This window comes from Pempheris klunzingeri, chromosome 13 (genome assembly GCF_042242105.1).
Source record: "Pempheris klunzingeri isolate RE-2024b chromosome 13, fPemKlu1.hap1, whole genome shotgun sequence".
Lineage (NCBI taxonomy): Eukaryota > Metazoa > Chordata > Actinopteri > Acropomatiformes > Pempheridae > Pempheris > Pempheris klunzingeri.
Window position 1 is genome coordinate 13,834,389 of NC_092024.1, and position 27,525 is coordinate 13,861,913.

At 42.2% G+C, this 27,525-nt stretch overlaps 3 protein-coding genes across 3 annotated transcripts; 1 reads left to right on the top strand and 2 right to left on the bottom strand.

The window, feature by feature from the left end:
• Positions 1-30: 30 nt before the first annotated feature.
• selenon (selenoprotein N) lies at positions 31-6,542 on the bottom strand. Its single transcript, XM_070842138.1, has 12 exons — positions 6,176-6,542; positions 5,267-5,384; positions 5,029-5,159; positions 4,369-4,581; positions 4,159-4,283; positions 3,524-3,661; positions 3,339-3,420; positions 2,636-2,824; positions 2,450-2,555; positions 2,071-2,183; positions 1,848-1,949; positions 31-1,543 (listed from the first exon to the last, which is right to left on the bottom strand). The coding sequence occupies exons 1-12, from the start codon at positions 6,362-6,364 to the stop codon at positions 1,376-1,378; spliced, it is 1,674 nt and encodes a 557-aa protein (XP_070698239.1). The 5' UTR covers positions 6,365-6,542; the 3' UTR covers positions 31-1,375.
• A 1,625-nt stretch (positions 6,543-8,167) lies between these two features.
• Positions 8,168-10,264, bottom strand: znf593 (zinc finger protein 593). The gene is made up of 4 exons (XM_070842008.1): positions 10,163-10,264; positions 9,682-9,897; positions 8,635-8,697; positions 8,168-8,483 (listed from the first exon to the last, which is right to left on the bottom strand). The coding sequence occupies exons 2-4, from the start codon at positions 9,879-9,881 to the stop codon at positions 8,357-8,359; spliced, it is 390 nt and encodes a 129-aa protein (XP_070698109.1). The 5' UTR covers positions 9,882-9,897; positions 10,163-10,264; the 3' UTR covers positions 8,168-8,356.
• A 505-nt stretch (positions 10,265-10,769) lies between these two features.
• Positions 10,770-26,644, top strand: rlf (RLF zinc finger). The gene is made up of 8 exons (XM_070842007.1): positions 10,770-11,001; positions 12,991-13,145; positions 16,268-16,349; positions 17,362-17,497; positions 17,626-17,828; positions 19,722-19,858; positions 20,059-20,200; positions 21,484-26,644. The coding sequence occupies exons 1-8, from the start codon at positions 10,771-10,773 to the stop codon at positions 26,122-26,124; spliced, it is 5,727 nt and encodes a 1,908-aa protein (XP_070698108.1). The 5' UTR covers position 10,770; the 3' UTR covers positions 26,125-26,644.
• The last annotated feature ends 881 nt before the right edge of the window (positions 26,645-27,525 follow it).

The window sequence follows — 27,525 nt, forward strand, 5'->3', positions numbered from 1 at the left end:
GTAAAAAAAAGAAGTTTTATTTCACTTTTGTGGAAAAAATGGCACTCATAGGTTAAAGAATAACAGTGTTTTCCCCCTAAAGGCTCCAAGCAGTCAGATGTTTCACACAGAGTTGACTTTGCCTGACCTATAAAATCACATTACATCTTAATAATATCCTTATTTATCAAACTTCACTGTTATTGTTGAAAATGTATGTTCTCGATTCCTGTGTTCATCTGTTTTACACTAGAAAACAAAACAAAACAAAGGCCAAGACCTCTGTGACTGGAAAATAATGAAAAACATCAAGGATTTCCTCTTGTCTAGCTGAAGACACAAGCAAATGCATTACAGTGGTTGGAGCCTAAAAGAGGATAACATCAGTACACGGAATCATGTCAAGAATCAAACAATTTTACAAACATTTGGTTCCACTGAAATACATAAATATGAGCCAAATGGCAAGCAAACGACTGGATGTATTTTTGCTCAACAGCTGTTTGGTTACACTACACATCCAAAACACATGTTCTTTGGTGTGGTCATATCATCCACAAAACAGAAAATCTGCAAAATATTCAACATCTGACTTTAAACTCATAATACATAAAAACAACTGAATTAATCCTTCTATGTGCCACAGTCCAGTTTAGTTTTTCCTACTGCTTTTGTCCCCAGAGTCAGAGATGGGTGTTCCCTCCAGCAGCCTCAGCAATAACATCAGACGCCGCCCGGCCCAGAAAGAGCTTTCAGGCAAAGCCTTCACAAACTGCTGAGACATATCTGAAGGCAACAGCTGCACCAGCTCCGTCCCTGGGGACGCTCAGCAGCACGAAAACTCACCAAGTCATTAAATATTGCACATGCAACACTAGGATATAAAGGAAGTAATATAGGATGTTTTCTGTGCGTTATGATGCACTTATGATTTGTCGTAGAAGCAGCTTCTGTCTACATGTTATATCAACATTAATCAGCAGCTAGGAGCAGAGGGCGGAGATCTAAATGTGTTTACATATCTGTTGCTTCTCAGTGTGCAAGGCCTTTGTATCTGGTTAAAATAAACTGCACTGACTAACAGTATGATTGGGTTTGAGAAGTGCTATATCCCTGTAGGCTATTTATATGAACCGTTTCTCACAATACAAATACTGTATATAAAACTTTCTGACCAAGAGACGTGCCCAAATAAATAGTAACAAAGAGGATAGAAGGCAACAACGTTTTTCAGCTGCCGACACTGATGAAAGCTTCTCTACATAATTGTTGGAGGAGTTTCCTTATCTTGGATCATTACCCAGAGGGATGACTATCATTTCCTCCACTTTCGTCTCCCAGGCTCTATCTCACACACACACACACACACACACACACACACAGACACACACACACACTACTGTGCCAGGTACTCCTTGGCTTTTTCCAACCCCTCCTTGAGGAAGCTGATGTAAGTGGATGTGGACGGGTCCTCAAACCCACCGGAGAAGCTGAAAGTCGCTCCTTCCTCCTCCGGTTTCATGGCCGTCTGGTCCAGGAAGAAGTTAGCATTGATGTGGTGAACCTAAGGCCATACACAGAAGGTAGACGAAAGCCTTTAGCCTGACTTTTTTTCCATAAAAATGAAATAGATGCAAGATTATGAACAACAATAAATATCATGTCATGACAGTGGGATTAGAACTGCATGAAATACTGGTGAATGCTAATCCAATCTAATCTAATTTTGTTTTTTTACTGTACTTAGATTAACTGCTTTAATACTGTTATTAACAGGACTGCTTCTATACTTGATTTGCTGATAACTGGTTGATTTGTTGAGTCCTGGATGTTTCATAAATTATAGGCTGTAAGAGTAAAATATTTACAATGGTTCCATTGGGCAGTGCCACCATCATCTCCACAGGGAAGCTGTACTTCTCCAGGTGTAATCGGGCCTTTTCACTCAACACTCCATTCTTCTCATCATCCTGTTTCAGAGAAGAAACAGAGCATTTGGAACTGGAGTAAAAAGCATTTGTTCAGTCTCCTGAAGACTGGCGTGATTTCTTGTGTTGTGGGGGGTGTTGTTGCGTCGTCCTGCCTGCTCACCTGCATGTTCTCCAGTTCTCTGACCAGAGACCAGCTGCTTATGAAGCTCTGGTTGAGCAGGGCCAGGACGGGCGAACTTTCCAGGACTGTCTCCCGGAGAGTTCGCCCCGAACCTACAGAGGAGTGACCGAGGGGAGACAGAGCTGTTAAAAATGGTTTACTTCAAGCACTAAATTGATTTAAGATGCCTGTAGGCAACAGTAAGATGTTTCTATTAACTGAAGACTAAAGTAGCCTAGCTGAGAAACTGAACTTTTGCAGCTTCTCTTATATAAAACCTGTTTTTATCTCTTTGTTGATGTAGCCTTGTGATTTAAATCTTTTCTCAGATCTCGATAACTGTGAAGCTGTGAAATCACCCGCATGTTAATGATCTTACCTCAGCAGGACTGATCGTCTAATGCTCCCCAAAGCAGAATGGAATGCACCAATTTATTTTCTGCTTCAGCTCGCTCAAATGCCTCTGAAAAAGGCAGGTAGGACACCTTGGGAAGAGCACAATGAGAAAAATGAAACCGCTATTTGAGCAAACTGTGTGTTGAATAAACGCTCTGTGGATGTTTACCTTCTTGAAGGGGTAGAGGGTGACATCCAGGCGTCGAGCGGCTTCTCGCCGACTGATCTCTGAGGTCCAGTGGATGTCCTCAAAAACGAACTGAATCGGCTCGCCGCTGCCATCTCGGCTGTCAATGACGTTGCCCCCCTCATCCATGATGATGGAGGGAGTGGATGGGCCTGTGGACTGGAGCTCTAACTGTAGACACAAAAATAAATTGTTACACAAATTTCTCATATATAAAAAAAAAACACAACATATTCCAAGATCATAAAATAATTTCACAAACGTTTGTTTCCTCAGAAAACAGCTTGAACATATTTCTGGAAAAATCAGTGAATAAGTAATCTGTTAAATCTTGTAACAAAGCTTTTAAGTGAAAATGGCTCAATGAACAACAAAAATCCTCAGTCAAAATGGAATGAGCCCAAAGCTTAAATTTGGCTCAGCAGGTTGAATAACTGAAAACAAAAAAGGCAGAAATTACATCAATACTAGCTGCACTCCAACGTTAGTGCACACAGTGACAGGAAACAAGACACCCGGTTGGAGAGTTAATGGACTGAATGAGTTTAATTTGGCTTATATGCCTTAATGACCAATACCTGCTATCATGTGGCTACACTAAGATGAGAACAGGAGCTGTTGGGATATCACATAAATTGAATAAGAGACAGACACTCGTTCTTTCAGTGCAGAACTGCAGCTGTACCTGTGGCAGGTATCCGATGTCCACTTCCATGTTGCTGCTCTCACTGGCCCCGTACAGCCACTCCATGTCCACATTCAGGGACCTGGGACACAGCCGGACACACCACAATGGAGCTTCAGTAGCTGACAATGACATACTGACCGTGACTGTGTGCACAAAGGTGACGACGTGTTTAGACGACTTACCTGTCGTTGGGGACGTAGAGGTGAAAGTGGCGGACATGAGATGCATCTTTAGAGAGGACAATGTTGCCAGTGAACTGCCCCGGGGTGAACCAGAAGGGAAAGTCTGGAACATCATTGAGTTGAAATTCTGCATGAATTCTGCAGAGGTTGAACAGAACAAATAGTCGAGTTTGTCAGCAAGTAACAGGAAAGCCTCAGTGGACCCTTTTAAAAATGTGTATACTTTAAAATTGTGTATACCTAATTTCATATTAAACTTTGAGGCTGCTGCTAAAAGTACTGATGTCAGAACAAAATGTCTGAAAGTTAAACCTGACGGCAAAGAATAAATAAACAGGAAATGCACTGGCGGTTAAAAAGATTGCTCTTCAGCAGCCAACTCTGAACTCTCACATTTGTGTGAGGACCTACAGTATTTTCAACTGCATTAGCACAAAATGATAATCTAACTTTGACAAAAACGTAGAGTAGACTCACTGAGGTGGATCAGTGTCAGCATGCTGGTTTTAATCTGAAACCACTGCCAGGGAGGTTGTTACCATTAAAATTCACAATACCTTCTGGATATTAGTCAGCACTAAAGTAAAGTACGCTGAATATTGCAGTTAATGAGCTAAAAGAACTTAGCCCCTTACCTGAAGACAATGTCATAATAAAAGTCATTGCTGGCACGAATGCAGGCGACTGCGCCCTGAGGAGCGAAACGTGACTTGATGAAGGGGCGAGGGTGGAACATGCTCAACAAGGAGTGGATGAGAACCTGCAGCAGGAGGGGAAAAGCTATTAACATACAGAACGATTATCAACCCCATTTGACACTGAAGGGTGGTGAGATTTTAGGATACCTCTTTGCCCTTTGGTGGGGGAGGGTGGTAACGATTGTTAGGCAGGTACCCAGTGAAGATGTTGAGCTCGCTGGGAATCACCCACCACGTGTCTCCCACTTCGACCTTGTTCTTTGGGGGCAGGAAGGCCCTGAACTGGCTGGTGGAGAAAGAAGAAGAAGGCACTGCTGGGCTCTTCCATGAGCGCAGCCCGCTCAGAGAGCTGTGAGACACCTGAAAGAGCAGATTGAAATTAAATGATTATTAGTTGATCTGCCGTCTCCTACTGAACAAGGACCCCAGCAGCAGCAGCAGGACATAGAAGAGGAGTTCTGTCAGAACTGGCAGCAAATATAAATGTTGTCACATAAATGCTACTTTGATACTTTGTTCTACTTGTAGAATGGTTTTGGTTTTGTGTTTGCACTAAGAAATCATATTTTCATGCTACGTCTGATATAATTTGCTGATGGATTTTTTTTTACTGTGTTCATTCACAAATATAATTCACAGCGTGAATACAGCGTGGCTGCAAGAAACAAAAGGTGTCCATGTAATAGACACCAGTTTAAAAGAACCGACCTGCATCTGTGTAGTTGTGAAGAGTGTTACAGTAAATATGGAGAAAACTACAGGCATGATCTACTATAGATAATCTATTATAGTTTGATCTGGCCTTACCCCGAGGAAACCATCTTTGCTTTTCGTCATGGAGTCCTGGAGCAGAGGCTGCATTTTGGCCTCCAAGGTCACGGTCTCGCCACTGGGATCATGGATAACTTCCTCCTCAAAATCCACTGGGGGTGTAATCCCTGTGAGGAGGCCACAGGTATCACAGTCAGTATGAGGTTATATGTGACCGGGGAGACTGAGGGCTTGTTAGTGAGACGAGAAGGTAGTGAGAGATAACGTGATGTACCTGTGAGTTTCTCTGCGATGGGTTTAAATTCCTCTGGACTGAGATAAAGGTCGTGATCTGTGTCTAAGGAGGAGAAGAGAAAAAGCCCCTCGGCACCCAGAGTCCGAACACTCTCTTCCTATTGGAGGAACACATGCGTTAGACTGATCCTTATTGTCATTTGTCATGCTCCGGGGATTTTCAATGCAGCATCAAAACTGGGGCAGGGAGCATCACAGCAAAACACAAATGTATAAGAAAATGGGACTCTCTTGCCTCACATGAAGGAATTCTTATAACATATATGCATGTTACTATAGTTTTTGTTCCTGGTGTCGGAGCACTCATTCAGCCTGTCTGACCTCCTGTCTGAATACAGATCAGCCCAGAGGCCACAGATTCCTAGCATGTGTTTCAGTCAGACCGTCTCCTCAGACAGATGCGTGCCCACTAGCTCAGGCACAATGGAGGGAGAAGGGGGAGGGAGGTACAGGAACAACTTGGAGAGCCTCTGTGGCCAAACAAGTGTGGGTTAAAACAGGAGGCTGAGTTTAACCAGCTGTGATAAAGACCCACACCCCCTAATAAAACACCACGGGGTGGAAAAACTGCAGATGTGGGGGTTTTGTGGTGACTGATATCTGACAATTAAATCCCCTCTGTGGACACACCTTTTTGGGAGAGCAGTATTGAAACCTAACAACAATCTCCCTTCAGTCATGTCACAGTAATTATCATAAAATGTGACAGAAGGTCAATGCAGAGTTTCCAAGTAAAGTATAATTCCCTGAGTATGACACGAGCAAATACATGTTTATTTCCTTAAGTTGTTTTCAAGATTTAAAAAAAAAGACCATTAAATCAAGCTCACTGCTAAATGATGATGATGATTGTGTCTAACGTTACTAGATGAGTAGATGTGGATCTTACATGACGTTTGATGAGCAGGGCATCTTGGTAATACTTGATCCCAAAGGCGAGAAGAGGGACAGCACAGACTACAAGCAGAGTCCAGAGCCCCGTGGAGATCCTGGACCCAGAGCCCGGACTCTGATGCTCATTCTTCGGCGGATTTTTGCTCCCATCTTCGGGGGTTGTTTTATCCACGTCTGCGGCCATCGTCGACCTCCACCTCAGCTATTGAGACGCCGGCATTGTCGACGGATAGCGTCCAAAAAAAGGGGCCAACAGCAGTAAACACCGAGAGTAAACTTTCTCCTTGAAGCGTCCAGAATCCACCGACAGCTCTGTTATCCTGTAGCCGGGGACCGCGCGTCTTTTCCGGCCGTTACCCTCACCGGGGACCGTTGTGTTTTACGTTAACGAGCAGCGCTGATTTGGTTTTTCCCACATCTAATCTACAAGCATATGGATGCGGTTCCAATGTGTTAAGGCAGCAGGTAAAACCCGGGAGAAAGACGGATGTTTGTGTGTGTGGGCTGAAAATAAAAGCACTCGGCTAGATCAGACCGGCACATCCGGGAAGTCCAGCTGACGCCTGTTTGTGGCAGAAAACTAAGGACACCGTTCATAGACTTGAATGCAAAACACTAAAGAATGCCAATAGAAGGAAGCAGGATTAAATCGTGGTGCATCCAACTCCACAGCATGTGTTTGTGATAGCGTTATTAAAGAAACAGAAGTGTGAATGCTGTTAGTGTGTGTGTGGGAAAAGAATAGTTTTCCCCAAAAGGGGCGTAGAGATGACAGCTACTCTGGATGAGGTATCACCAATATGATGGATGGACCTGTGTGACCTTCCTCATGAACAGATAGCTCACCTGGTAGAGCACATGTTATTAGAGTGGTGATTGGCCGAATGAAAGCAGCCCCCTGGGGGGCAATCAGAAAGGAGCTCTCTGATAGGCTGGGAGAAAGCAGCTCCCCGATTGGCCGAATGAAAGCGGTCCCTTTGTACTTTGTTGGCCTGCAGACTCAGTCAGGTAAAACCAGGTGTGCGTAGGACACCTCTGATCACTGAGTGGGTCACTGATGGACCTTAATACACCTGCCTGATGCTGGAGAATGAAGGGACATGACTGAAAGTGGATCACTTTCTAGGCCAAGCAGAGTGGATGTATATTTGTCATAGAACATTCGTTAAATCTGCTATTTTATGTGGAAATACTGGATTAAAACCCTGTGTAACGATAGCATTAAATCTCAAAAGGGTCATAGGGTCTCAAAAGAACCTTTGGAGAATCAACCTGCTTGTGTTTAACAGTCAAAAATAATGTCATCTTACTCAAGTACTTTTGACTGTGGCTAATTTAAATTAAGCTAGACGTTTCACCCTTAGAGTGCTTTATTTTGAAAGTTCAGACCGGAAATGTGTTTACCTTCTGTCTAACTTGACGGAAGGGGTGCTAGCACTGTAGCCACATGTAAAGGGGCAGAGTTGGCTTGGTCAGCCCAGGAATGTCTGCTAACAAGCTTCAATCATAGGTTTCTCTGCCAAGGGGGACTGTCATAGAGTGTTTTGTAACTTCGTGTTTGCCAGTAGCAGTAAAGGCATCGTCTCTGCTGCACAGAACAATGGGACTGTGTTATAACCTTGTAGTCACAACAACTTAATTTTTTTACCTATGCACTTTTTAAAAGGATGTTTTCATTCTTTTTCGAGAGGAAACTTGGGCAGTCATTAAGACAAGGCTGTGGGTGACCCCTCCTGTCAGGTTATGCACATAGTGTGGACAGGAGTCATTTCCAGTTCAGTTAAAATGTTTCTTTCTTCTTAGATTATTTAATTTAAAAGATTTTTAGAGCCTGAGGAGCTAACCATTCACCTTGTTACAAAACCTCTCGATCACCACTAATATGTCCAGTTTCCTCAATCCATGTTAATGACGTGAAAAAGAAATGACAAGCCAGCTTTATGATCAGACTGGATAAAAGTGGAAGTATTCAGTACTTCACAAGAACAAGTGTATCGACAGTTTATTATTCCACACACTTCTACATGTACTCAGTATTTACATGTTGCATTACATTATCCAGTATAAGTTAAGGCCTTTGTGTGTCACAAAAAAAACATTTAACGATGCATTTGTGACGGTAAGGAATAAGGAAGAAGCATTATCCACTGTGCTGATGCCTGTGTTATTGAGTTTATCAGTCCATGTCCTCCTCCACAGGCTGCGTCTTCACTTCAACAGTCTTTGGAGGGATGTACGAGCCCATTCCTGCTGCTCTGTCTGCCTCCGCCTGGGTGTAGGGCTCCTCTCTGAGCAGTTTCAACCTGGATGGAGAGAGAGGAGGTGAGCTCTGAACCTCGCAGGGATACTGTACGAGTCATAGGGGACAGACGAGTCATTTTACTATGATGGGATTTGGGTAATTAAGAAATGTGAGTGAATAACACAAAACAAAGGTGAAATATGGTGCCCTACCGTTTTTTGTGCACTTTACTTTTGAAGTGCTCTTTCATGGATCTCATATCCACAAAATATCTCCTGCAAGACATGAAGAGTCATAAAAGATAACTGCAACACAACCGTTTCATTATTACCTTTATTTTATCAGGTTGTTTCAGTCTAGGGATAAGACACATCAGAACACAGCTAGTCACACACTTATTATCAGTGATTGGTGAATTAGCAAAATAATGATGGAAAAGGTACTTTTTAGTTTTGAAGCAGCAGTATTTGAAGTCAAGATCATGTTTCAGTCACTTATTAAAACCTATAATTATACAAATTAATTCTCTTGGCTTGACTTGCTTGATTGACTTGATTGCTTTAATGGTGTGTTAATTAGAAACCTTATTATTACAACAAAATGTTCTTCTAATGTTAAATTAGAACTTTAATATCACCATAAAATGTTTTTGACCTGCACAAGAGCAGTGTCTCTCTCCTCTTGTCTTGAGAACGTCCAGAACAAAAACAACACACAACACTCACTCTAACCTGATGAGCCGGAACCAAAAGTGCTTGTGTTGTACAGAACATATTCTAAAGTTATGACTATAGATACACGCCTACGCAAACAACATCCACAACTGTTAGAATATTATAAGCATCACTTCAGGGTCGTGCTACTTGTGACGCACGAACCCCCACGACCACGACTCTGTCCAAGAACACCTTAAAACCAGACATTTAACTGAGTTTGGGGCTCCTCTGACTGAGCTGCTCCTCAGAGAGCTCTGTCACGAGCCCAGCGCTGCACATACCTTACACCTGTGACCTGATTAAACTCTCCAGCTAAATTCTTGGGCTGTCAAAACAAGGATCGGGTCCAACAGGTTCTATTCTGTTTTATTGTTGCATTGTTTCTGTACATTTATTTTACTTGTTCTACACTTCCTCACATGCAGCTCCTTTTGCCTTCTTATTTCCCTCCATTGTTGCTATGTAAATTAAGTTTTTTTTTAAAATTAAGATTAATATTTGTTTATCTGGCCCATTAACACACAGAAGAAAAAAAAAACTCACGCGCAGTGTAAACAGTAGTGTTGTGCACATCCAGTCACATCGTAGTCCACCTCCTGATGCAGCATCTTGGCAGCTGTCTCAGGCTTCATGTCTGAGTGGATCTGGTCCAGGTCTTTGGTCCTGCGCTTTGTCTTCCATGTCTTTGCAATGTGCTTCTTCTTGTCACTCTTGTGGTTTCCTTTTTGTTTAGACTTTCCCATGGTGGATCCTACAGGACTGGATGAAACAAGAGTGTCAGGTCTCTGTGGGGTTAATCAATACAGCACAGCTTATACTGACAAAATTTGGAGAGTCCTTTCTCACTTGACTGTCGAGTAAACAAAAAACCTCCTTATAGCCATACTTGATATTTTGAGCCACCGAATCAGGTCTTGTGGGGTAAAATGTGTGCCCAGCTGAAATCCTCAGCCCAATACAATGTGTGATGTAGCAGATCTGCCTCTAAAACAACCATTAGTAAATAAATTTCAGCGCTGCTTACCTCTCACACGTGTGGCCGACAGGGATCACTTTTATTTCCGGGTCAGAAAAACATTAAGCCATACGTGCTTACCTCTAGAGGGCGCCAAGCACCTTTATTTGGCTAAAACAGAAGAAAAGAAAAATGTCATACAATAATCATGACAATATGAATAGTAGCATTAATAATTCAAACAAAAAGAAACATTTGCATAAGTTTGTGTTTCTCTACTGAAACTCCCCACTTCGTATATAATTACGTACATATGAAGGGAATAAAGTATCAGAAGCTACACAAATTTGATTAATGTATAAAAATAACCAGCATTAATATGTTCAGTGTTATTTTATCAGGCAAGTTGTCAACCTACGTGATATGTTACCTTCTGGCGCTCCTCGTAAGTTGCCAGTGCTAGTGGAAGTGTTTGATCAGAAATAATAAACAGGCTGTATAGAAATGACAAAATGCAACCTGTAATAAAAGTGTATTGTACCTGTCGTTTTAGCTGATTGGCTCTAACAATACTTTCAAACCTAGCATTACATGTGTGTATTTCTACGCCCTCTGTCTCACTCTGTTCTCGGGTTAGGGTGAAGTTCAGCTGACACATATAAATATTCCGACAGCACATGAAGGCGGCGTCAGACTGTACTGCATACGCGCCGTGGCGGAGAGCGAAGATGGCGGAGAATAATGTCGAACCAGAGCACGAATGGAGCGACTGGGCCCTGGACACGGCTGAGGACACTCTGGTTGCAATGGAAACCCTGCTCGCCACACTGAGAGCCTTTGAAGACGTACTCAGGCAACAAGAAATATCAGTAGCATCCTCCACGGAGTACTGCGACAACTTCTGTCAGGTAATGTGTACATGCAAACATGGAAGCTACCGTTAGCTTAGCGTTAGCTCAACCGGGATTGTTTTTCTCGCAGCCCGCAAGGTAGCTAATCTACGACGGCTGCTGGCCTGCTAGCTACCCGGCCAAGTTTACGGTTGGTGTGCAACCAGGGAGCGATTGCACAGTGTGTATTGCTGCTCCTATCCACACATGCATATACTTCCACGGTCAAACAATTTAATTTATCATCATCGGGCTTTTGAAAATGTAGCGTTACATCGGCAGATGAGTGATATGTTGCCTGTTTGCTGCTCCAAGTTGTCACTAAGCTCGCCTGCCTTGCATCGATACAACTCGCCATATCTGATGAAAATCCCGGTAAAACAGGAAACCTAACAGATGTTTGCATGCACATGACATAGCTATAGTTTACATATCATGTATAATTGCATGTGTGTGGGGCGGGGCGGCATCGCACTGTGTCATTTTTTGTTTTTATCATGGGGCGTGTAGCCTCTGCGAAATAGCTTTTTTTTGTCATTTAAAGAAGTTGCTTCCATCACATTTAGTGTTCTGTAGCTTTTGTCGTAGTGGAAAAACCTGTGCAGCCAAGCCCTTGTGTTGTCATGTTAAAATGAAACGGCAACGTTGTAACTCTGCCATGTTGTAATTTTTCCCTCATCAACAGTCTCATCTTATTTGAATTGTCCTCATGCACAACATCATATATTTGTAATTTACTGTGTTTGTATTCAGAAACCAAAAAATGGGAAACTACCTTGGTTTCCACCTTCTACAGTACCTAAAAATCCCAAACCAGCTATCACCTTCATTTTCATCTTCAGTGAAACTTTATTACTGGCCAAAGATGATTTTAGGGATGAATATTTTGATAACCAGCTGACGCTGATAGTTGATCTGTGTTTGCATAGTGGCTGCTGTCAAAGGATGCGCTCAGGTTTTTAAAAAGTTTGTCTACAAGCATCACTCAGATGCATATCTGTTCATTCAAAGTGCTAGTTATGTCTGTAATCATTCCTCATTTCCAAATTAATACAAAGTTTGTCTTTTGTGGGTTTCAATTTTACTGACTTGGAAAATGTGAGTAAACTGAATGTTTTTTGGATTGATATTAAACAACATTTTGTGTTGTTTTCTGTTCAAGTCGGAAGTATTCTGGATGTAATTAGTACACTGATACTGGTCTTCTGGGTTGAGACTGTATTCTTGGCTTCCTTTGAGAGGGTACTGTATATTTAGACTGGGGGGAATTAATTTGGTGCCTCTGTAGACACGATCTCCATCCAACAAGTTTCCTTCTGGCAGGCAAATAGGACTCCTGGGATGTTGATAGTGATGATGATTTAATGTGTGTGGGTACATAGCAGGTGTCACACTGGTTTAGACACACTAATGGTGATTCCTCTATGTCAGTTGACAGTTAAGACAATATTAACTGCAAACATCATTGTCCTGTCCGTTGAAGGTAAAGGATGAGTAAGAGAGTAGGACTGTTTTCTGTACCTGTATTTTTTCTTTGTGTAACATTATTCTTTAATTTCAGTCAGTACAATACATTTTAATGTTAATTTTGTTGAATGAATAATGGGAACCAGTCTTGCATCCATTATAGAAACATGTCTCCCTGAAAGCATCCTCTTGTGAAATATTAAAACCAAAAGTATGAAAAAGTAAAAAGGTATCACTCGGTTGTCCCTCCCCTAAATCGTTTTTTTTAGAGCATGTTGGCTCACTGTTGAGGGTTCAGGGTTGTCATATGCTGTACAAGTCCCTTCAGGCCCAATCAGGTGCATCTCACACCAGACGGTGTGTCAGCTGGGATCAATCAGGTATAGACTCCATCTCCCTCATGTGGGAAACCCCTGTTCATCCTGACAAGTGTCGCTCTCATCTGATCTCCTCCTCTAATTGCTGTTTTTGAAAGTATTTACAGCTCATAATTGCTTTTCTTCATTGTTTATATTTTGTTATGTCTGTGTGTATTTGTAGGCACTGATGCACTATGCTGGGAGCAGGAACTCCATGGAGCATGGTCTGCCTCTTCTGGAGGTCTACTGTCTGTCCATAAACTGTTTTGCAGCAGCCCGATCCCACCTCACTGCGGAGTCCGACAGAGTGGCCCTTGTTTTGAAGAGACTAGCTTTGTGAGTAGTTTGTGTTGTGGAGCACTTTTATTGGTCATAATATGGACTTAAGGTGAAACTGTCAGCGTTAATTATTTATTAGAGCCTTAATAGCTTGTCAATACAAGCCCAGAATTTCTAGTTTGCCTAATGCATGTCTTACACATAGATGTGATGCTGCTGGAGCACAATGGAACAATGAAGTTTGGAAATAGAATATTAACAGTTTGCATAATCAGTTTGAAATTCATTAATCCTTCTTTTAAGCACTTGAAGATCCAGCCATCACTGAATGTCATGCAAGAGAGCCAATAAAAATGAAATGGAATGATCGAAGTTATTATTGATATCTAAGGTGTTTTGACTGGTTTACAGTGTCAGCTCATGCATTGATTTTCATGCGTGGAAACATCCCACCTTGATATTTACTAACAGCTGCTGGTAGCCTTTGAGCAGCACAGTAAATCAAATGATTTTTTTTTTCTCAAGTATATAGCTAGTTGGCTTTATCTAGCAAAGACGAAAAGGCAACAAAAAGTCTTTTGATAACTCGGAACAGCTAAAAAGATGAATGTAGTTTACAATGATATAGATAAATGATGAGAAAAACCTACTTAAAACCATCCCCTCACCCACTTCAGGCTAGCTAACAGCTTGGCTTCTATATAAAGATTATCTATGGCTATGAAATTCACCCTCTGGCTACTGATTCAGGTGTTACTCTACCACATGAGAGTAAAATGAGGGAATGAGACAGGCCAACCATCCCACAGGGAAAGAATGGGAGACAGAAGAGGACACGTCCAGAGAGAGCAGTGGGATGTGAGGGACATGATAGAGACGAGGCAGGAGAGACGGGCAGAGATAAAGATGAGGCTGGAAAAAGAGGGCTTCTCACCCAGTTGTGTGTAACCATTTAAATGTGGAGGAATCAGCAGACCTCTACCCTTGGACTACTACATCCATGATTTGTCTTAGCTTGATGTTTGGCTGACTGCTGCATGATACTCTCAGCATGATGAAAGTCTTCATTAGGTGAGTCTATTATTTGAGTGTGAGGTCAGTTATAGTTGACTAATGTATATAAACTTTCCCCCGTAGGAACAGTGGTTATATAACCCCCCAAACAGCCACAATAACTGGGCACATGCTCATATGCATGCATGTCATAGGTGCGCTTCAGTACTTAAACAAACAGCACTACGCCTCTAGCCTTTGGCCTTGTCAGCATTTTGTCCTCTCGTCCACATGCAAACAGCGATTTAGGTCACTAAAACTGAGATATCTCAGAACGTCACTTCTTGTGGACTTCCCAAGCGTTTGGGAAACAGTGGCATTATCGCCTCAATTTGTTGATACCAATTGTTGTTTTGTGTAATGAGGACGCCCTGAAACATCACCAATGGCGGATTACTGTCTGTTTATGTTTGGTTTGCAGCTTGACCCAGAAGTACTGCACCACTTAAGAGTCATAGTTTAAATTCTGCTCGAAACTAAGGTTTTAGATCATTTCATTGAAAGTATATTCAAAGTGTTCCCATCTGGTATTTGACGAGTCATTGATATAGAATTTATCGCCACAGTCTGCTTGTTTTGAGTGTCATGGGTGTTCACGCATGGATTTGAATGAAAATGATTATTTTGAATATTTTGTAAAACAAGGGGCTTCTTTTTGTTTGACAGGCAAAATCTCCCTTTTAGAAAAATATCCATGTGGAAAAGTCCTCAATTCAGCACCCTTCATAAACCTGACTGGATGAATGCACAGCTAGCTGGATTGTCATTTGTCTTTTCACTTGATTTTTAAATTTCCAAAACAGGTCAGCTGTTCATAAAATGTAACGTGTCTCCCAAACTATCCACCAAATTTAAATTCAGAATAGATTTCAGACAAAAATATGCCATGCTCTTGCAAAATCATTCCTTATTTTCTATCTGTAACATTTGGGTAAACAGACAGCAGCAGGATTGTGATGTGGATGAGTAAGATTGTGATTATGGGGGTGACTGATTGTAAGAGACGTCTGTGAAGAGTCAAGAAATGGAAACCTTTGACATTTTATGGGTGGCTGGAGATATTATGTTGATGATGCTAATACTTTGTGCTCTAAACCCCTACTTGTGGTTTGCTTATACTTCAAGTATGAGGTCGTGCTCACTTACTGCTTTATGGTTGTTTTCCAGGCTTGAATTTCATCAAAAACACAACTAAACCAAATGTCGCCTGGCTTAGTGAGGGTATTCCCATGAAGGTTTCAAGTTGAATTTCACATCAAAACATACTGTATAGTAAATCCACACTAGGGCTGCGCGATATCACCACAAATCAATCAACTATTTTAGGTATTTGTTTGCTAAAATAGAAAATCGAGGTAAAAATAGTCTGTCTCTCATCACTTGTATGTAGCAAATAACCAAGAAACAATATTAAGAATTAATATGAATGATAATGATTTCAGCTCCTCTAACTCTGTCAGCATTGAACCCACACAAAAGACACAAGCACACAGTGACTGACAGTGATTGGTTGTTACTTTGGATTAGACGTGATTCTAGTGGTACTCTAAGATGCATTAAAGGGTACGTGCTACAAATGACAGCCTGTCTGAAGGAATTTACTAAACATTTACTGACACGGCTTAAGTTAGGTTGGTTAGAGATTCATAATGTTAATGGTCAGGCCCACATTCTATGGCTCCAGTCACACACCCTCTATCTGCAGATGTTTTTGCATGAAGGATGAGGGCTGTTTCATGGGTTTCAGCTGAAGAAGAACGCTCACATGAAGAATCTTTTAATAGTTACCTTGTAATAGATAAATTTAACTACTGGCAGATGTGTGAAAGTATATGAGATGCCACCTCAAAAACATGTCACCACCACTGTTCATTCTTTTTTCAAACAAGCCTTTATGACATGTTTAATCTATGAATATGTAAAGCTGTATCTTTGTAAACTTCAATGCAGTGCTAGAGAATACTTTTGTTGTACCATCAGAAATTAAGGATTTCTTAATTTGTGCAGACTTTGTACTTTCCAAGCCTGTTTTCTATTTTTTTCTTCCTTTTTTAAGCTTTTAAGAATATAAATATCTGGAATTAATTAACAGAAATCATTGTAAGTTTTGCTTTTATTTCTTGCAGGAGCTGTTTTGAACTGTTGCTGTCAGTGCCTGAGAATGAAATCCCATATGAAGCCTGGGTTCAGTTCCACCACTCTGTTCAGGTAGAAGACCTTATTCACTGTTTGCTGATGGGTTGCAGATTGAAGTCCCAGAGAAAAATATCTGTTCTGTGTGTGAGGAAGAATTTAGAAATTGTATTTGTGCTTCAGTGGGTGTTATCAAAAGCTTTCTGATAGGAAGCTTGTGTAGAAGGAAAAAAATGCACCAACCTGATGTAGATGGAAGGTTTTTTTTTGTACCAGTTTGTCCAATGTTGAGTCAAAACACCAGTGTTTATAATGTCCAACTCATCATTGGTTGTCAGTTGTGTATCTCAAAATGACAGATAGATGAATAAATGCTTGAAATAGTCTATTTCAAAGGGTTTATGGATCTAAGATTAGCCAAGTAAACTTGAAACTTTTCTCTTTTTTCATTTGCATTTAATTCTCACGGGGGTTGTGTGGCTATAGGCTTCACGTCTTCGCGTGCCTGATTTGCATTGAAGGGTTTGCAGTACATCCTGTAACATTGGTTCACTATGTCCATGTTGAATGAAACTGTGATACACTATGAAGAATCACAGGAGCTCTATACCAGACTGACATACAGTTTAAAATTGGTTTACAAAAATACTGTTATTTTCTTTGTTGTGAGATTGTGCCCAGTGAAACATAGCTATAGTTATATTTGTCTGGATTCTTAACAAGAATTGCATTGTTTGATGTGATTTCAAATAAGATAAAATATGTAAAATGTCTGTCAGCAGAGTTGACAACATGAGGAAAGCAATTAAAAACTGGGCAGCTTGAGCTGAGCTCTGATCATGTTTCATTACCTGACATGCACAGCAGTGATCTTTGTGTAAAGTAGATCAATTGCTGAATTGGGCCAACAAATTTAAAGTCAGTTATGTAGTGATGTCAGCTAATGATTTTTTTAAGTACCTTATTTGTGAAGCTGATCATTTCACAACATTATCACATGACTTTAGAGGCGAAGCACCACTGTTGTCTCTATGTAGCAAAAAATAGATTGTCTTTAGATGTAACATTTCTTGTGTGTTTATTGCAGATTGCCCATGATACCTTGTTACAGTATGGCAGCACAGACCTCCAAGCTCTCCTGCAGATCACAGGAGAGGGAGGAGCGTGGAGCAACCCTGTCCTTACTTCTCTCCTCACCGGCCAGCCCACCAACCAAGAGGAAGGTTGGGATCTAGTTAACTCTTATTTCATGCGGACACAACAGCACAGACTTTAAGTGTTTGTGCTTGTTGTCACATAAGCCTTGTAGTGGTAGTTTTCTAATCAGACCTTCTCTCAATTCTGTCGCCAGTTGATGCATACATCAGCTTGGAGGGCGAGGGCTTCATGGAGATGCGGGTGAAGCACCTGGAGAAGATGGGCGAAGTGGCCAAGGCAGTGGTGCTGGCCAAAGCTTGCACTGAATGCAGCTTCATCTCCAACCAGGTTACCTTTCGTCAAACATACGTCTCGCTGCTTTGCCACCTGCTTCCCAATGAAGAAGCCATCATGGAGGTAATACAACACTTTGTTTTTGTGAATAGGGAGTTGAATGCAAATTCTGTCTGTCTGAGTCACTGAGATAATCATGATAGGCAGGGATTTAACTTCTTTAAAAGAGTAGAAGCTCAATGAAAAGTATTTGAGATTATACAGCCTCTAATGCCAGCATACAGACACACACACACAGGAACAGCAATTCTCCTCCTGGTAATATAAAATTGATATCATTAAAGTGATGAATAAAAAATGTGCCATATTTGAAAGTCAAATGTTTTTATAATAAATATAAAAGTATCTATTCATAGATAGATTTATCTGTACCATCTCCAAAAATAGAGCCCCAAATTCACATGCAAATTGAGCTTTCTTGCATTCAGTTTGAAGGCTTCACTCGTCAGGGATTCAGTAAAACATGCAGTGACGTCATTCTTTTCACTGTTAACTTAAATCCATCTTTTTCAACAGTTTGAAAAGGCACCGTGCCCTTAGGTTGAGGCACAGAATAGTCATGTCTTTCCATCACTTGAGTTTCTGATCGTAAGGACAGTGAGTCTGGTAATGATGTGCGTATTTTGTTTTTGTTTGTATTGAAAGTTGTACAGCAGGAGCACGTTTATTGTCTCTGACATTTTTCCTCATTGTTAAGCACTGACTCTGTATTGCCATCTGTCTACATTCCCACGTTTTCTTGGTATGCTGTAGGTTGAAAATGTTGCTTGTCCAGTTTAAAATTTTCCATATACACCCCACTCTAGAGTAACACCATTACGTCTGTGTAGCCAAATCCACACCATTCATCACATTTTTTTTGTGCGCAATTTTATAGCACGCCTTTCTCTGATGAAACACCCATGGATCTTCCTGTTCAATAACTTTGCTCTGCCTTGCTCACACACGCTGTTTGGTTTTTGTTGAGACCTGGGTGTAAAAGAGGGATGGAAAGCTATAATGAGCACAGAGTGATTAATGAAGAAAAGTGCTTGCTGCAGATTCAAATTGAACATTCAAAACCTTTTATGTCCAAGTAGTTTTAGCTACTTAATATGATGCATATAATGGACAAATATATTTAATTATAAAGAGTTAATTCTATCTCAAATGTCTATCTCAAAGAGGAACGTGTACATAACACCGGCGAAATGATCCTCTGATGTTCCCAAGTCTTATCTGGAACACTTGTACTGTATTTTAATCATTTTGGGAGAGATGGGAATAATGTTGGAATAATTGGGCCACTGTCATCTGTAATGTATTTTGCCATGAGTTATGCACCACTTCCTAATCAAAAACTCTAGATTTGCAAAATGTGCCTTTTTATATTTAAGATTTATTCACATAAATTATATCAGAGATCAGTTTTGTCCTTTGTGACAAGTGTGTGAAGGTGCCTCACTGTGATCAGACTGAGGATATCACAGCTACAGGATATGTGTTCTAAAATGCTTGGTCACTGGTGTGTCTTGAGTCTGTGTTGAAGACTCTTTTTGAGTCACTAATTTTCTTTTGGAGCAATTTGAAATGGGGGTTCAATGTATCAATGCACAGATGCAACTTTTCTCTCTCCCAATACCAATTCAGTACAGGTGTTTTCTATTTCCCAGTTTTAATGTGTGTGTACCTCCACTGTTTGGAACTAATTGGAATCTTGTTAATATAAAGTTTGACAGACAGCAAAAACACTGAATACCTGATTCACTTAATGGTGGAAGTTTTGACACTAATCTGACATCATATGGGTGCATATGTAGTTGGCATATTCGATTTAGTGTAATTGCTCACTCGGTTTGAGAGGCCAGAAGAGTGAAATGTTTCCATTTCCAAATTAGAAACAAGATAATGCCTGGAGATGTGTTGTCTGTCTTTTTGTTTTTTAAGCAGTCAACATTGTTTTTACTCCCTGAACAGATATCAAGACTTGACTGCAAGGACGTACTGGAGATCACATGTAATTTGGAGACTGAGGGGGAGGAGAACACAGCCTTCATCTTGTGCACAACTTTCCTGACACAGCAGCTTCAGCAGCAGAGCCTATACTGCTCCTGGTGAGCAGTCATGTTTGAGACCACAGGGTCAGGTGGACTGCATGTAATGTGCATAATATATTCATGATTATGGTCAAATGCCTGCACATTTCCAGATTGATTGTTTTCTTTTGTTGTTGTGATCACCAGAGAGTCAGTGAAGTGTGGGTATATTTTTAAGATGGAGAAAAAAATGACTGACTTTTCTTTTTTATCTAAAGGGAGTTGACTCTGTTGTGGAGTAAACTTCAGAGGAGGATTGACCCCTCATTGGCGTCTCTTCTGGAACGATGCCTTCAGCTTGGTGCCATTGCCAAAACGGTCTGCCATTTGCTTTACCTAGTCCGTGTCATTCAGACAGAGGTGAGCCCAGCAGCCATATTCATTCATTTTTATGCTGTATTTGAGTTTGTGCATTGTCTATGGTTAGTTTTGGGTATGAAGGAGCCACAAGAACTTAAAGCTTTCTTAGCAAGTATTTCTTGTTTGTGTTTCCTCCACATCTGAGGAACCATTAAAATTAGGCAATTAGTTTGCCATTGAACAACAATTTTTTTACGCAATAACAGAGTCACTGTGTTGTGCAACTAATGAAAAAGGAGACATAATAACATGAATACATAGTTAAAATACACAATCTGCTCTTTAGACTGGCCAGCAGATGTGAAAGTGCATATAACTTTGTTTTGAAAGTCAGTACACATGACAAGAAATATCAGTGTGTAAATTAAGATTTACACAACGTTCAGCACCGCAAACTCTGCCCTGATACTTCCTGGGCTATCAGAGTACTGCCCAAAGTACCTCCAGTTGGTTTTGTCCTTTGGCAATTCAAATACAATTGCATCTTCAATAATATTTACAGAAAGGGAGAAAGGCAGAGTTACTAGGAAAAAAAGAATAATATGGAGCAGATGGCTGGAAGATACAGACAATATGTTCTGTCTGATCTGCAGTGAGGTTCAGCTTTATATCACAGCACATTATGTAAAGTACTAGACCAATTATATTGAAACAAGCTACCGTTCGTAACGGATATTTTGACAGCAGCCTTGAGGGTAATCAAACTGTGGAACTTCTCAAACTTCAATATAGCCAACTAAAATTTCCGACATGCCACAAATGTAAGGCAGTTACTCAGGCGTCGTGGCTACCCTCAAACTGCACATCAAATGACAACTAATCTTGCAGAAATTGCGACTGTGGGTTCATCTGTGCAGTGTTCAAACACACCATCTAATGCGGTGCCTTGCCCTGCCACCTCGTGGTGACAACATGCTTCTTCCACAACCTGTGCAGCTGGGTGTGGTCTGATGTAGTGGTGACACTGAGCTATGATAGTTGACGTTTAGTATATTCAACCCAAATTGAGCTACGGTACAGCTACTTTTTCACCTTCCAAACTCAAGCGTGGAGTTTGTCTTGAATATGGTAAATCCACTACTCTGGCTCCAAAGCTGAGAAAGTAAAATCATCAGTTTTGAAATATTCAGTAATTTTGCATTTTGAATCGCAGTGACATTTTACCTACATTATTTTATAATGAGATGAATGTAAAAACAGTGTCTGGTTTAAATGGTATAGGGTAAAAGATTTTTTTTTTTAAGTGTGACATTATTAATGCTAATATGTCCCTCTCTTTTCAGGCGGAGGAAATGGGGGTACCTGCCTCAGTGGAACTTTGTGTCAAAGCCCTTCAACTTCCAAAGCAGGATGACTCAGAAACCAGGATCTCAGTCTGTAAAACAGTGTCCTGCCTTCTTCCAGGCGACCTTGAAGTGTTGCGTGCCTGCCTACTCACAGAGTTCCTGCTTGGCCCCAGCCAGGAGGTCTTTGGGTGCCTTGAGGAGCTTTACTTACGCCCAGACCAAAAGTATGACCAGGAAAACGAAGTTATTCCCAACTCGTTACGCTGCGAGTTGCTACTAGCACTGAAAGCATACTGGCCTTTTGACCCTGAATTCTGGGACTGGAAAACCTTGAAGTATCACTGCATCTCACTTCTAGGGTTGATACCAGAGTCGGAAGGAGAAGAGGAGGAGGCGATAGACAAACAAGAGAAGGGTAAACAACCTGAGCCAGAAGGAATCACAGTGAAGGTAGAATCTGATCATCAAAAGAGGGTTAATGGAAGTCTTGATGGTCACGAGCAGCAGGATAAAAATCAGTTCTCTAACCCACCAGAAAGCCAAGGAGGATCGGAGACAAAGAAACACAAGTTCTCCTGTCAGATTTGTAAGAGGTCAGTCACTGACACCCAAATCATTCACCACTCCAAAAGACATGAAGAGGAGAACTGCCACCCCTGCCCTCTGTGCTTGGAAAAGTTTAAGAGCAGAAAAGAACTCGTACCTCACATGAAAAAACACATTCAGAGTGAAACACAGCTTTCCAACATAAAGAAAGAGGATGTGCAGCAACAGATGGACGAAGATGATGATATTGAACCGGGTGAGATCACCATTGACCCTTCTTTAATGCTGTATTACAAATCCACACATGATCCGGATGTGCTGCACCACATCGTGCAGCAAGCCAAAACTGTGAAAGAGAAGCATTTGGACGATGATGAACATGTGACATTTGATTACATTGAACAGCACTTCAGTCTGCAGAACCGGGATGAGTATCCGTGTCCAGGAACCGGTTGTACTCGGACTTTTAAACATTCCAAGTACTTATACGTCCATTTAAAGTCAGAGCATAAAGGTGATGAGAATGTGAAGCATTTCCATCAGATGAGAGACAAGAGGGAGAAGTGTGTTTTTTGTAGACGCCATTTGGTCTCCGCTTACCATCACCGCAAACATCGAAGAATTCACTATGGTGATCAGCCTTACGCATGTGTGGTTATAGGTTGTGGCGCTCAGTTTGGCACTTCCAATGAACTTGTCACGCACAAGCATACCCACGGCTATCACCTCAACTACCAGTGTGAGCTCAAAGGCTGTTATGTCACTTACTCTGACTTGGGACAAATCTATCACCATGAAGCGCAGCACTTCAGAGATGCAGCATTTACCTGCTCTAGCGCTGAATGTAAAAAATACTATTTATCCAAAAAGGAATTCATAAAGCATTTATCCACACACAACATCACTTTCTCTGAGGAAGAATTTGAGGCCCAGAGGAAGGCGAAGCGGAAACTTTATAAGACAGTTTCAGAGGATACAGTCGACCTTAATAAGTCAGTTGACACAGAGGAGATTGTAAATGGAAATGTCCAAAACTCTTCCTCAGAAAGTTGTGCCTCTTCTTTGCAAGCATCTGACAGCAAGGAGTCCAAAGCAACCATGACCTTGGTGGCTGTGTGTTTTGATGGAAGTAAGTTCACGTGTGGTTTTGAGAAATGTGGCATGACCTTCTCCAGAGCCAGAGATGTTCAGAGACATCTGAAATGTGCCCACCAAGAACACCTTAAACTGGAGAACAAAGAACACAAACATGACAAAGAGCGGGGCTCTAAGTCCAAAGGGATAAAGACTGAAAGTGAGCCAGACTGTGAGGAAAAGGGAAAAAACAAGCTCTCAACTCCACTTCAACCTGCTGATTCTTGCAAAGAAAGAAAAGCATCCACTCCCAAAAACAGTGAAGCGAACTCTTCAAGCCTTCAAACAAAAAATGATGCTCTTAAAGAAATTCTCATCGGGCTCAGCAAACTGGACCTGAATTCTTCATCGCCTCACAGTGTGCCAAGTGAGCCCCCTCACTCCAGCCCAGAGTCCAATTCATCACAAACATCTCTTCATCAGGCGATCATGGCGAAGCCTCCAGTTGTATTGCTTCAGAAGAGACCTCCACATCTGTCTGATGAAAAGGTTCAAGTCAAAACTGAAGAAGCATCAGCAGCTGATCAACAAGGAAATGTTGAATCATTAGCAACCGCTAAACCGTATCTCTGCGAGATGAAAGGTTGTGGCTTTAGGACTGCTCAGAGTTACAGCTTATTGCGACACTATAACACCAAACATGGCCGCACTGTTGAACAGGCCAAAAGGTTGACTTCTTTGAAAACTACAGCTTTCAAGCCCTACATGTGTCACCTTTGCTCCAAGAGTCACAGACAAAAGCATGTGTTGAGGGCGCACTATGTTCAGGCACATAACCTGAGTGAGTCTTTGGTGGACAAAATAAGCTGTGCAGCTGTACGGTATGAAGGAAACCAAGACCTTTCAAAGAATACATCTCAGCATTTGACGAACCACGGTGTAAAAGTGACCAAGAAAGAGATCCCCAAGTTGCAACGCCAGCTCAAGAAAAAAAACTCCACCGTGATGAGTGAAAATGGACAAAAGTTTGACAATCATTCTCTATCAGAAGAGGAAGGAGAGGATGAGGAAGCAGAGAGTAGAGAGGAAGACAATGAGCAGAAGGGAGAAAGTGAGGATAGGACCACACAACAGGTCAGAACAACTAGACGTTTGGTAGCAAAAAGCAATCTCTGTTATATATTGGATAAATTCAGTAAGCCCTTTCATTGTGTAGCAAAAAACTGTGATGCAGCTTTTTCCACCCAGGGAGGCCTTGTACGCCACCTACAGTTGGTGCATCATTACAACCGCTCTCAACTCTTGTTGGAAAAAGACTTCGATGCGCACCACAGTCCAGAAGTCAGAAAAGAGCCCACCAAGAAAAGGCCCCTTCCAAACTTGGATGAACCTCAGCCTCAATACAAATGTCACTTTGCCAACTGTAGCGCCTCCTACCATCTTAAAAGCAGCCTAGTACGTCACACTCGTGATTATCACTCACAACCACCAGAGCCAATAAGGTGCAAGTATGAAGGCTGTACAAGAGTCTTTAGCCATGATGATGCACTTAAAAAACACACGCTTTATAGTCACTTTGAGTACTACGATTCCCTGGTGGTACGTCTGCAGAGCACTCACAAAAAGTCAATTACTGGATGTCAAAAGAAGCTTATTGTCGCACCACAGAGTCCTCAGAAAGAAGAACCAGGTTCAACCACCACACAGTCTGAGAGGGCGAGTCCTGAGCCTGAAGTGGCTGCCCAGTCAGAGGAAGCGGGTGAGGAGGGTAATGTGGAGAAGAAAGTGATGTTAGGGAAAAAAAAGAGAAGAAACTCTTACAGCTGTTTTGTCTTCAGATCTCATGAAGAAGCACTGCAGATGTGCCAAGATCGATGCCTGCGTGTGGCCTACCCATGCATGGTGCAGGACTGCGATTCTGTCGTCACATACATGCAGAGCTTGCACCGTCACTACCTAAAGGTTCACCGCCTGCGTAGAGAAGATCTGGTTAAGAATGAAGAAAAGCTTGTTTTTAATGCAGAGCAGCTTGAGGAACTGATTCAGAGGAAGTCGGCCAGACCAACAGTCGCGGGAGCGTGTACCCCCAATGGGGTTCACAAAATGGAGTATCAGGCAGAGGCAGAAAACCCAGGGGGGCAGCCTGCACCCATGAGCTTACACTCCATCAAGGCAGACCCACAGAATGAGGATAATCATGATCCACTGGGATTCCCAGAGGAAGATGGGGAGGAGCCGCCACCTGTTGAAAGAAATGGTGTCCTTGTTGGTGCAGATGAGGTGCTTTATGGTGAAGCAAGCACCGGTGGGCACACTGAGGACTCAACTGCAGCAACAGCCAACAGTCAGAAACAGGATGAGAGACTAAGCCTGGATAAAATCAAACCTCTTCTTCGCCCTGTCACTGTTGACCTCTCACCACCCTGCTCACTGCGCTTTACTACTGAGGAGGGCTTCCAAGACGTGTCGAGCACCAAGGATGGAACTAAAATCTTTAATGGGTCAGTTCAGTTGCCCACTCCTGTTCGCCAGCCACTTAAACGTAAAAACGAACTGTCTGAACAGCCTTCAAACTTGAAAGACACTCAGCCTCGCAGCCCTTCTCCTCGCCCTTTTGACATTGGCACGTATAAGCCAATGGGCTTCGAGTCCTCATTCCTGAGGTTCATACAAGAGACAACCCCAAATGACAAAAACGCTGTGCCGGTCAAACGGCGAGACTCTTTCAGGCGCAGTTGTTCCGTTAAGGAGAACAACCAGCTGGGAATCTCTCACACCCGCAGTCGACGCACTCATTCCCCAATGCTGAAGCCCCATGCTATGACTGGAGACTTCACGTCAGTCCAAAACTTGAAGTCCATCTTGGACAAAGCCCTGGCTGGGTGTGGGGACCTGGCCATTAAGCAGCTTCAGTACCTCAGACCTGTGGTGGTCCTGGGGAGACCTGTGTGCACCACCACCCTTCCTGACCTCTTCCCATCAGACACCAACAACAGCAAACTGCTTCTTGGAAGTTAGTTTAACTGAGCACCTTCTTAACATGGCTATGGCAACTTGCTTTGTATTTTCACAAGCTGTATACCAGCTTTTTTTTCTTTTTTCCAGATTGATAGTATTATGCTTTCTTTGTCGTTTTTTAAAGTTGCCAAACTGAAACATTAAAGATATTAGTGTTGAGATGAAATCAAGTTTAAACAGTGCACATGAGATCCAAGTGGGCTGCTTTTTAGACATCTGTTATAAAAACATTCAGATAACACCTGTTATGTTAACTCATGATCACAAAATGTATATACTGTAGTTCTCAAAATAAATGTACAGATTTTCAGATTGTTAGAAATGGTCAGTAGTGTATTGCAAGGCCTTTACAGTTGTGTGAAATGTGACTGAAGAACATTTCCTTACTACAAACTTCTTGAGGAATATGTTAGGTTATTTTTCACCTCAGTTTATATTAAATCAGTGTTGGGATGCAGTGGACAGATGTTGGCAGACATGTATGTAACACTTTCTAATAAAGTAAATGTGGAAAGGAATATAAAGACCTTTACTTTCCGAATTGTGTAAGTGACTGTTATTATTAATATTCGTACCAAGTTTGGTGGCAACTTAAGAGCTGTTTGGAAAATTCTAAATACACCTAAATCATTATGTTTAAAATCATCTGTTGGGTCTGTGTAATTCCACTGCCTGAAATACGAACACAATGAGGTACATTATGAAATGTTCTCAGTTTGTTTAAAAAAAAAGAATATTAATTTTCTTATGACTTTAAAAACATATTTTCAAATGATCATTACTATCATGAAGACAACGAAGGACCGTGACGTCGTCCGGTATGGCGCAGCCGGGGCCCCCCCCTGGAGCCAGGCCCGGGGCTGGGGCTCGCATGCGAGCGCCTGGTGGCCGGGCCTTTGCCCACGGGGCCCGGCCGGGCCCAGCCCGAATAGATGACGTGGGTCCGACCTCCTGTGGGCCCACCACCCGCAGAGGGAGCCGTAGGGGTCGGGTGCTATGTGGCACGGGTGGCGGTCGAGGCGGAGTGCCCCGACGACCTGGGCCTCGGAGACAGCCTCTAGCTGTAGGGACATGGAATGTCACCTCGCTGGGGGGGAAGGAGCCGGAGCTTGTGCGGGAGGTTGAGAGGTACCGGCTAGATATAGTCGGGCTCACCTCCACTCACAGCTTGGGCTCTGGAACCCAGCTCCTCGAGAGGGGCTGGACTCTCCATTTCTCTGGTGTTGCCCGCGGTGTGCGGCGGCGGGCTGGTGTGGGCTTGCTTATAGCCCCACAGCTCAGCCGCCATGTGTTGGAGTTTACCCCGGTGAACGAGAGGGTCGCGTCCCTGCGCCTTCGGGTCGGGGACAGGTCTCTCACTGTGGTCTCGGCCTATGGGCCGAACAGCAGTGCAGAGTACCC

Bases quoted from the DNA above. Each gene is read 5' to 3' on its own strand.
- rlf (XM_070842007.1), top strand. From the start codon at position 10,771: ATGAAGGCGGCGTCAGACTGTACTGCATACGCGCCGTGGCGGAGAGCG. The intron at 11,002-12,990 runs GTAATGTGTACA...GTGTATTTGTAG, and splicing joins ACTGCGACAACTTCTGTCAG to GCACTGATGCACTATGCTGG. The intron at 17,829-19,721 runs GTAATACAACAC...CTCCCTGAACAG, and splicing joins ATGAAGAAGCCATCATGGAG to ATATCAAGACTTGACTGCAA.
- znf593 (XM_070842008.1), bottom strand. From the start codon at position 9,881: ATGGGAAAGTCTAAACAAAAAGGAAACCACAAGAGTGACAAGAAGAAG. The intron at 8,698-9,681 runs GTGAGTTTTTTT...CATGTCTTGCAG, and splicing joins CACTACTGTTTACACTGCGC to GAGATATTTTGTGGATATGA. The intron at 8,484-8,634 runs GTAGGGCACCAT...CTCTCCATCCAG, and splicing joins AGTAAAGTGCACAAAAAACG to GTTGAAACTGCTCAGAGAGG.